Source organism: Cajanus cajan, chromosome 4 (assembly GCF_000230855.2).
Source record: "Cajanus cajan strain Asha chromosome 4, NIPB_CcT2T_4, whole genome shotgun sequence".
NCBI lineage: Eukaryota > Viridiplantae > Streptophyta > Magnoliopsida > Fabales > Fabaceae > Cajanus > Cajanus cajan.
The window spans coordinates 25,607,206-25,618,425 of record NC_138520.1 but is presented as its reverse complement, the minus strand read 5'-3'; the positions used below and the strand labels follow the sequence as shown (position 1 = coordinate 25,618,425).

Genomic DNA, 11,220 nt, shown 5'->3' with positions numbered 1-11,220 from the left:
GTTCAGATGAACATCATGAACTCTTAGGACTCCTAAAAGTTCATCCAAAGTAAGAGTCTTAAGATCACAAGCCTTTAAAATGGTGGTGGTGGTCTTAGGTTCCTAGATCTTTGGAAGACTATTTAAGATCTTGAGATTGTTCGAAGCTTTGACAAAACATCTCGTAGTGTCTCTAAAGAGTAGTAACTCGTTTGAGCTTAATGTCTTCAATACTCTCATGAATTACCCTAATGGTTTCACACATTTCTTTGGCAATTTTGCTACTGGAGGATTTTTTGTATTCTATTCTAAACAAAGAGCAAGTCAAGATGTAGAGTTGTAAGATGTTGTAATCGTTATGCGTGTACTCACTCTCTACCTTGATAATTGCAACATCACCTCTTATGATGATCTTCCAAAGGTAATATTGAGTAAAATTGATGAACATTTTCATCCTGTCCTTCCAATATGGGTAGTTTTCTCTATTTAAGGCTAGAGACCTTGTAAGAGAAGTTCCTTCAGGCAAGTATTGTACTTCATTGTTTCCCCTTTTAGGATTTTTTTTCCTTTATCATGGTTAAATGCGTACCCCATCAAAGGTTGAGCTCCAATACCAAATTGTGGAGAAAAGAGAGACAATATAAAGGGGATTGAATAAAATCAATAAAAAATTCAACAACTTTTAAGACAATGAAGTAGTAGCAAGATCAAATAGCAGACGAAAAGTAAGGTAAGAAGAACACACAATGCTTTTATACTAGTTCATCTCAACCACCAAGATCTAATTCTTGATAACCCAATCAAGTTTCGCTATCTTTTACAAAGATACAAGTATTCTTTCATAATTCATTTCTGGCTCAATCTAAGTATTCTTTGACTTGCCTTTTCAAGCAACTACTCAAGTATTCTTTTAATACAAAATCTTTCCAAACTTTAACAACTAAGTATTCTTTTAACACAAAACCTTTTAACAAACAAATATTCTTTTACAATCAAGCATCTTCAGGCTCAAAACTATAACATAAAATTAAAACTGACTAAACTAACAATGTTGTATTTTTACAATGAATGTATCTCTATCTATTGAAAATATATATTCTTTCTAAATCTTCAAGCTTCTTTATATATATGTTTCATGAAGATAACTAATACAAGTCCTTTAGCATTTCTTACAAACTTATTTTGTCTCTCTTCATCGTCATTCAATATAGAGAAAAATGTTCATCACTAAATTGTCACTTTTTATTTAATTAAAAAAATTACTTATCATCTTTTAAGTAACAAAAGAGAGAAATCATACGTGTATCAATCCAAAGTAACTTTTTTTTAAAATTCTTCATGCTTCAAGAAATATGTTAATCATTTTTCTTATGCAAAACATGTCTTCAATTTCTTTAACGAATTGATTATAAAAAAAAATTTAATCTGTTAAAAAATCATATAAACAAAGATGATTTTGTTATAGACATCATAAATAATATACATACAACACATTTGTCTTAACTGATTATTGTATTTCTATTTGTCTTAAAATTGGATCTAAAAAACCTTTTTCTTAAAAAAATCTATATTTATTATCATTATAACTTAAAATTGAAAATTATAAGATCATCTTTTAACTTAATACCATTTATACAAGATCAACTTCCTTGAAATCCTTGTTTCTTCCCTCCTCTCTTTATGTGGACTTCTTTCTCACTCAACTCTTCTCTCCGGTATTCAGCCATGATCACGCCCTCCTGGGTATGGCCTCCCAGGATCCCTACGGCTGAAATTATGAGACCCGGACAGCTACGGTCTGTCTACAAATCTCATATTAGTCAACAATTTAAAAAAACTGAATATATATATCCTTGTAACTGAACTGCATTGCAGGATCAATAATCTCTTCACTTCCATATTGCCAATCAGAATTAGTCTATGTGGGCTCTTCACTTCGAATAGATCTGGTATATGAACAAACCATGTCTTCGTAGCAGCATGCATTAATTTGTGTGCTCAAAACCTCCAGATCTTGGTATCATTACCATCAGACTTTCCAGCATCAAAGATTATGAAAATTCCAAGAAGAGTTGAGCACAATATATATATTTTACAAAGCACAGGACTTTGATGTCATTGAACTACCCTGGATGCCAAATTTACAAAACTACATTCATACCTCTTATTCCATTCATAGCCATAATAAAAACAGGAGAGAATCATGATAGATTGGCCAAATAGGGGGACTTTATTCCTACAAAAAGGTTAGACCATCTCTTTTTCCTATTCAATCATCGTCAAGAATCGAAGCTACACCAGAATTAAAGTAATTCACACATTATAGAAATGAAAACATTATACCTTTGATCCTTATAAGCTGTTTGCTCACCACTACCATAAGAGACAGAAATCTAAAAGGATGTCGGTGTCTATACAGCCTATGCATACAACAAGTTACATATCCTAAACAACAAACTGATACAAGTAACTTTACCCCTTAAATAAAGCTAGGCTCAGAAACGAGACAAACAAATTGATCGTTAAATAACAAAGACAGTCCACTAAATGGAAATGACATATCATAAACCTACCCTGATTACTAGCTAAATATTTGCTAGTATTCCACGTGTTATTTAGGAAGAAGATTCAACCATTTTGTTCACATCCTCCAAAAGCCCTTTCATCTCGCTCTCTAATTTTGTCTTCATATCGGGTAATTTACCATCCGATGCTTCTAGCATTGATGTCAGACGCTGAAGTTTCTGCTTAATGTAGTTCAGTTTGGATGCTTCACTACCTGGTGACAGTGAGGCCGATGGCTTGCCTGGAGTCTTTTCTTTCTTCTTCATTGAAGATACCTTAGACTTGGATTTTTCAGACGTGGAACCAGCAGAAAGATACTGAAGTCTGAAAGTGGCTTCGGATGAGCCAAAGGGGTTCATGATCTGTGAATGGCTTAAGGCCTTTTCAGCATCAGAGGCTTTCAGGAAGAACACACAAGCAGTGTAATCACTAGAGAACATAGCCGTTTCTGATTCATTGAGAGCTCCAAACTTACTATACAGTGTCATAAGATCAGATTTTGAAGGCAGAGAGGATCCTCGCCCAAATGAGACAAAAAGGGCAGCACCTGAAGCCTTTTTATCAGTCATCTTCTTGCCAGTCTTAGATGCAGCAGATTGCTTCTCTTTAGGCAAACCTGACATTGTCTCATTCTTTTTTTTTCTCTTCTCTGGCACTGAATCATTATTAGCTGATATATGATCAGCTTGTATTTGATCTTTCCTCAGTATCCCAAGATCAGATTCTGGCTTCTTTCTCTTCTTGCTAGGTTTATGCTTCTTGTATACTTTGTAGTAGGATCCTTGGCGATATAATGAGCTTCTGTAGATAAAAATAAAGTCCACAATTTTTTCAAGAGAATTGATATCTGTAGGAGTTTGTGGATTAATAGCTGCATAGCGGACTTCAGACAAAACTTCTCCAGATGGAACCTGGATTTTCATTGTATCTATAGTCTTGTTCTCATCATATTCTAGTGTTGGGTAATTTGAGCTGTCAGGTAGGTCCTGTTCTATGGCAAGTTGCTTCGAAATATTCTCCTGAAATGCCTCACCATTCAACTTCAAAGGTACAGGGGACTTAAGAAGTTGGTCAGAAGCTCTGGTCACTGGCTCTGTTACCTGCTCTTTGCCAGAAACTTTAGGGGATTCTGTTTCTATCTCTCCTTTCCTCTGCTCTCTGGTTGGAATAGTGAAAGGAGGGGACAAGTACTTGCTTTTCTTCCTTTCTCTTGCCAAAGAACCCTTCTCAGTTTTTCCTTTGACTTTCCCTTCTTGATCAGCGTCATTTTTGCTCCCACTACTGGTGTTTCCAATACCAAAAGCTTTTTTCTTCTTTTTCAGCTGTGCCAATGTTCCATTGTCACTGTTCTCTTTCCCCCAACTACCATTATCATTTTCAGCACTTGCCATGTTAGCATCAGTATTTGGGGACAACCCTTTTCTCTTCTGCACAGGTTTAGAAGCCATTGTATCCTCACTGCCTTTCCTCTTCTTTCTAACAGACACTTTTTCAGTTGCATCTCCATTCTTGTTTTTGGTATTGACATCTTTGTCCTCTCCCATAATTTCAGCAATACTTTTCTGCTTAATCCTATGATTCAATCTATTTCCTGAAATACCATGTGAAAGACTCAATTCACCAGATTTTGGGCTCACTGGCATGGTAGCGTAGTCCTCTTCAAATGGTCCATGGACGGGTACTTCCACTGCACCCTCACTTCTGCCTACATTCACTGTTTTATCACTTAAACTATCTTCAAGTCCAGGAATTGGCTGGGGCGCCTCATACATAGGTAATCTATAACCTCCTCTAGATAGATAAAAGGCTGAAAGTCGAGCTTTCAATATTTCCAGCTCCAGAATATTGGCAATGGAAATAATCTCGGTAATTTGTTTCACTCGAGAAAGTAATTCTGCTGGATCAATCAGAACATCTGAAAGCTTCTCTATACCATTTTCAGGTATAAGAATTCCCTCCTTGACTCCAGAATTGTCCGCCACCGGCCGAGTGAATTCAGACCTAGTTTTATTTGCAACACATGAAGAACTTATCTTCAAATCCAAGAGCCTTCCAACCTCATTTACAGCTTCTTGTACAGCATTGACAAAAGCACGGGAGCTACTCTGCTTCACCATATCCTCAAAGTTCTCCTCAAACGGTTTCAATTGAGAAGGATGGCACCAAGCAAAGGTTCCATCCCCAAAGTAAGCAACGAGTAGTCTATTCCTTTGTCTCAGCTTCAAAGCAAAATCTGAAGCATCAGATGGATCATAAATCCTGCCAGGCCACCAGGGATGACTCTTAATTTTCCCCCAAACAAAATCACCAACAGAAAAGCCCCCATATCCTTCATCACCCAAGTCATCCATTTCCAAATCCTTGTTTTCACTTGTATCACTAATTGGAACATCTAAAGTCCCAGTTTTCCCATTTTGATCATCCCCGCGCTCAGTTTTCTTCCAATCTCTACTTCCTCCTCCCATTTCAACCCCCAAAGAACCACCCTCAGAGTTCAACTTCCCAGCACCATCACTCTCACCACCATAAGAAAACATCAAGTTCCTACCACTACCACTCCCTCTCATTTTCAACAAAGAGGAGACCCCATTCATCTCAGAATCAGCCAAACCTTGACAACCATCCTCCATTTCTCTCCCCACAGAACCCGTCTCATCCGAAACCTTGGTCTCAAAGACCCTGCCCTTCACCACTTCAACACCCCCACCATCACGAAAACCTCGGTTCCCATGGCCAGAGAAGCCAACCCCGTTTTCTGAGGCCCCATTTTTCAAAGCACACAAAGCTTCCCTTAGCTCATTTTTGTCATTCTCTGGAGAAGGCGATGAACACCCAGATGGGTCCTTCGATCGAGCCTCCACCGTACCCATCAAACAAGAAAAATTCCTTTCTCGAGAAAATCAACCTAGGCTGCATGAAAAATCAATAAAATCAACACATCCTAGGGTTTTGTTAGGTTTCACGAATGGAAGTAAGTAAAGAAAATAATTTAAAAAATCAGAATTTGATGATTTAAAATATTAACCATTAATTAAAAAAAAATTGATACTGATATAATACAATTTTATATATGTGCAAAAAGAATCAAATATCAGTGAACATAATAATAAAAGAAGAAACGATGCAGCAATACCTGAGAAAACCAAGAAAACTAGGGTTCCAAAGAAGCTTACTTTGTGTGCTTTGAAGCAACCCTCAAATCAAAACCATTGACTTGAGAATCTGATCGGATTGACATGCAAGAATAATGAGATTTTAGGACAACACATAAATATTAATTTTTTAATAATATTTTTTTATAATTATTATTATATTATTAATTAATAAAAACTGAAGATGCAATCACAGTCAGAGTCACAGAGAGGCGGATAGAAAGCATATTCTGGCACGAGAATTTAAATATATCGCGACATAACAATTACTTTCTATTTTCTCTTCATGTTTTGTTATTACAGCTAAGCTGCTTAGGCGGTGGAAAGTGAAACTAACTCGGCGATATTTTACATTTACACGCTCTTTTAAGGGACAATATCCACTTGCTCGAGTAAGAGACTCTCTTCCTACTCGCTTCCCATTCATGCCATATTTGTCTGTTTTTCACTTTTTCTCCGAAATAATACTAGTTTAAATTTAATTAATATTAAATATTATTGGAATAAATCGAACATTGTAAAAATTGAGATTGGCTCGAATTTTGGGTCATCATTCACGCACGTCATGGATTAGAATGGTGTGCGTGGTGACGAATTGCGATGCCATTGTACGGACAGCCCAGAACCTAAAATGAAGGGAAAGTATTTTGCTTGCAAAGGAAAGGTTCTTAAAAAGAGGTTTGATTGACACGTGTTTCATACGTTTGACGTGCAGACAGCACAGATAACTTTTATGTTATCTTTGTTAGAGTATGTTTTGTCTTAAATTCATTTTAATTTTTTTAACTTTTTCAAAATTTTATTATAAATTTAATTTTTAAAATTAAGTAATGTAACCTCTTAGAGATTCAGGATTCTGAACAAGGACCTTAAAAATTTAGGTTGCAATTTAAATGATTAGATTATGGTGTAGATTGATGATGGATCAAAGGCTTGTAAAAAAGTGGAAAGAAATTGAATGTTGTTTGATGATCAATTCAGTGCATTGTTCGTAGATATTGTTGGGCGGAATTTTTTCCGTGAATGGAGACAAAAGAAAATTAGAATGCAATTGATAGACTCCACACTTTCAAGGATGGAAAATATTTCTTAAAGATTGCATACACAAAGGGTTGAATTACCTTTGATAAATCTCAAGAATTTTGGACTATCAAGAATCCAAGGAGAGAAAGCTCTCAACCAATTTTTTTAACATTAGCATTCTGACCTTCCATCTCAATTTTTGCGCATAATATATGTGCCTAATACAATCAGCTTATGCGCATGTTTATTGACCTTTTACATTCAACCAATATTACAAAAATAAGCTTAATAAATTAGTAAAGGAAACTAATAATTGGAAGCTTAATAACAAAGTGTAACTACCAAAGAAAATTAAACATTACCGCCTCACCATTAGTTAAGTAACGTCCAAGAAAATGAGTTTAATTTATTTCAAATTACTCTTTCATAAAGGTCAAGTATCCTCTTCTTCAATCATGAGACAATTGATCGATGTAAGTTTCAATTCTTTAAGACTTGGTTCTATTTTAATAGAAGCTACCAACACTTGTTGTAAAACTTCCTTAGCTCTCCTTGTCCTTGCTCTTGTCATGGGTCCTCCAAGTTGTAGACCCCTAAAATTGTCCGGGTCGGAAATAAAGCTTGAAGACTCTTGAGGACTGAAGGAAAGTCAGCCAGAAGGACTCATGGAAGGCCCTAGGAGGATTCTCTGTAGGTCTAGAGGTCTTGTAATAGCTCAAAATAAGGAAGTGGAGGGAATGAAGCCCAATACGGCCTCCCAAAAGTTCAGTACGGCCGTATTGAACATTTTGAACTACAATACGGCCGCACTGAACTCAATACGGCTGGATTGAAGTTCACTACGGCCGCACTGAACTCAATACGGCCGTATTGAGGTTTTTTGAACTTCATCACGGCCGTACTGAATTCAATACGGCCGTATTGTAGTTCAAAAACTCAATACGGGCCGTATTGACTCCAGGGCCCGTATTGCGCCTGTTCCCTATAAATAAGACGTCATTTGGACGTCATTCCACACTTTACACTGAGTTTTAACCCTCTTCTTGAGTATTCTGGGTTTTTTTGAGCAGTGCTCTGCCTAGAAATCACTCGGAGAGTTGATCCGACAAAGTTCTCGAGTTCTGAGCTTTTTGCTTGAGTCTCGAACTGAGTCGAAGGGAAATCCTCCGGATTTCCATAGTTAAAATTTTCTAGGAGGGAGCGAGCGGGCTTGTAGAGCGAGGGAACGCCAAAAAGCTTCCCAGTTTTACTTGAATATAAAAGCACGTTTCAAAGGTTTCTTCTTAAGACCTTCCTTTTACTGCTTTCTGTGTGTATATTTAACTGTCATCATGTAGATAGTTAAGTTATAATTGTTTAGAATAAATAGGGGTAATTTAGTAATTTCGCACTATTATTTTTAGAAATAATCTGTCATAGGGAGCCCGAAAGGGGCGCTGTCGGGTGCTAACACCTTCCCCACGCGTAACCGACTCCCTTACCTGACTCTGGTTGTCATGGCCGAAGTCGATTTTTGAATCGATTGCCTTAAACTTCTTTTTCCAATGTTTTGAGTAAAACATTGGTGGCGACTCCATGAACCCTTCCTTTTTATGAAAACCGCTAACCCATGGAGGGTCCCGCTTGGGATTAACATGGATTGGTGAGCCTTTTAATAAAATTGCTCGTTTGACAAGGTCTCAGTTTGAGAATAAGTCATTCTAGCAATCCATATTTTTAAACAAATAAAAGAGTTCAACCATCCTTCGCGAATGCCGAAAGCCCGTTTCGGGCCGGTGGCGACAGATGGCGACTGCACTGGGGAAGCCTCGAGAGTCAGTCCCATTTAGTGACAGATTATTTTTAACAAATAATAGTTAAAATTACTTTATTACCCCTTGTTTGTATGATAACATGCTTTATTTATATGGCTTTAATAACTGTTGTATGTTTAGTTTCTGCAATTGTTTGAAATATAAATTGCACACAAACCTTTGCACACAACAGTTCCCTCTATACTCGGGGGCATGAGTGGTAAGCCATAGGGAGTGGGTGTTAGTACGGCCGGTTGTCAAATGGGTCTATAGGTGCCCGTAGACCGTTGTCGGAAAGCATCACTCAAGGTGATAACCATGAACTCGAGTCCGACAGTGCGTTGGAGCTTTCCATCGACTTACGACAAGAGGAATTGGGTCCCTATAATGGGGGCACCTTGGGGGCCTTGGACTGGTGAGAACAGTTAGAACCACCTTGAATATGCACCTTTCTGCAGGATACCCCTACCTCGTGATTCGCTCGTGACTGTTCGTGGATGAGTGAATTGTTTGTGCATTGTTTATGTGACATTGTTTGAGCATACATTGCATTTCTTTAAACATACAACATTCATATTCCTTTTTAAATAAGAATAAATAGAAATAAGAATCTTCCATTACATGGTGTTAACATCTACCTTCATCACATTCATATAGGTAGTTTCCCTTTTCACCCTAAAAATAAAAAAAATATATATTCAAAAAACAAAGAAAAATGATATTTATCCAAACCAAGCAATATCATGCATCATCTTAGGGACATCCCGAAAACATGATAATGCTTAGTTGAATAAACACAATGCATGCATATTCAACGCCATCATCTCATATCATGCATTCTTATCAAAGATCATGGAGGGATCTAGTTTTGCATTTCATACATCCCTCCTAGTAATTCATTAATAATAGTAATAAAAAGAAAGGATTAAGCGATGCGTATGTTCAGAATGGATCGCATGCCATTTGTTATTAAATGCAAGCCAACAACCGCGCCAAGCGAACACACGTCAACTCCGTTGTTGGTAATCAAGACAAACAAAGGGGAAGGTCCAACACTGTTAAGGATCACTACTCCAAGGCCTTTTCCCTACGAATCAAATAAGGTTGTGCCATGGATATACGACATCCATTCTTCTGCCGACAGCGATATCTCTAACATCGCTGGACTTGGGGGCATGACTAGGAGTGGCAGGATCTACACTCCCGAAAATCTTCATGATAAAGCTCCCAAGAATAAAGGAAAAGAAAAAGAAAAAGAAAAAACCGAGGAAAACAAAGAATCCGAGGAGGAGACAGATAAGCTGTTAAAATATATCCGACAGAGCGAGTACTCCATCGTGGATCAACTTCAAAAGACGCCAGCAAAGATTACTCTGTTGTCGTTGATCCTATGCTCCGAACCGCATCGACAAGCTCTGTTGAAAGTCTTGAACGAGGCATACGTGTCGCACACTATCTCCCAAGACAAGTTTGAGGGGATTGTTAGTCACATCACGGCTAATGATCACCTCACTTTCACCGATGAAGAAATCCCCGCTGAGGGACCGAACCACAAGAAGCCCTTGCACATCTCTGTAAAGTGTAAGGAGTATCACATCGCTAAAGTCTTGGTAGACAATGGATCTTCCTTGAATGTGATGCCAAAAAGAACGCTCGAGCAAGTGGCAATCAAGGGAATCCAAATGCGCCCGAGCAACATGATCGTTCGAGCCTTCGACGGTTCTAAAAGAGAAGTGGTGGGAGAGATCAATCTTCCAATCCAAATTGGACCCACTATCTTTAATGTCGAATTCCAAGTGATGGACATTACTCCTGCATACAGCTGTCTCCTCGGCCGACCTTGGATTCATGATGCAAGAGCTATTCCTTCTACGCTCCACCAGAAAGTCAAGTTCATAGTGGGTGACAAACTGGTGACTGTACAAGCTGAAGATGACATACTCATCAGCAAGCCATCCGCCATACCTTACGTGGATGCAGCGGAGGAAGCTCTAGAAACCGCCTTCCAAGCATTGGAAATTGCCAATGTTGAAACGTTTCCCCGAGAAATGAAGAAGGTAGCCCATATGCTCACCAAGAATGGATACTTGCCTGGACAAGGACTTGGCAAGGATTCCCAAGGAATTCCCGAGCTACCCGTTATCAAGGATAATCCGGGGAAACAAGGGTTAGGATACAACCCTAATAAAGATCAAAGGACGAAGAGGAACCAAGATCCTTCTCGACGTTCTTTAAGCCAGATCTTTAGGAAGGTCGATTCACAAGCGTCAAGGCCGGTCGTCGTCATCAAGTGTTCTTCTCCTTCTGATAGGGATGTATAGACCTGATGACTATTAGAGATTACTCCTCGGGGACAGCCCGACCCCCGAGCCTCGATAGGGCACATGTTTCCATTATGATTATAATAAAATCATTCTTTATTATTTCTTACTGCTTCTCTTCTTGCTTACAATAAATTTCTAAACCACATTATTTTTAACCCTGTTTGAATAAGCATGAATGAGGTTAAGATTGTCTTAATAACAATAAACCCGCATCATTTTTATGTGGAAGTGTGCGTGACAACTTAGAGCACCTTTCCTTGGCCTCGACAAGTGCCATCATGGATAAAAAGAAAATCCTTTAAAAACAAGAACCATAAAAACAAAAAAGCTCGGCAGGAAACCCAAAAAGGGGGCTGCGCAAAAATAAGAGCAAAAGACCCGCTA

At 38.1% G+C, this 11,220-nt stretch overlaps 1 protein-coding gene across 3 annotated transcripts; it reads right to left on the bottom strand.

Annotated features, from left to right (window-relative positions):
• Positions 1–2,299: 2,299 nt before the first annotated feature.
• LOC109789513 (PWWP domain-containing protein 6) lies at positions 2,300–5,841 on the bottom strand. Of its 3 annotated transcripts, none has more exons than XM_020348482.3 (2): positions 5,718–5,841; positions 2,300–5,454 (listed from the first exon to the last, which is right to left on the bottom strand). In XM_020348482.3, the coding sequence occupies exon 2, from the start codon at positions 5,412–5,414 to the stop codon at positions 2,595–2,597; it is 2,820 nt and encodes a 939-aa protein (XP_020204071.1). In that variant the 5' UTR covers positions 5,415–5,454; positions 5,718–5,841; the 3' UTR covers positions 2,300–2,594. The 3 variants fall into 3 exon arrangements, with proteins under 3 accessions (XP_020204071.1, XP_020204070.1, XP_020204072.1); XM_020348481.3 differs by having other exon boundaries at positions 5,678–5,835; XM_020348483.3 differs by having other exon boundaries at positions 2,300–5,449; positions 5,678–5,800.
• Between the last annotated feature and the right edge of the window lie 5,379 nt (positions 5,842–11,220).

Bases quoted from the DNA above. Each gene is read 5' to 3' on its own strand.
- LOC109789513 (XM_020348482.3), bottom strand. From the start codon at position 5,414: ATGGGTACGGTGGAGGCTCGATCGAAGGACCCATCTGGGTGTTCATCG.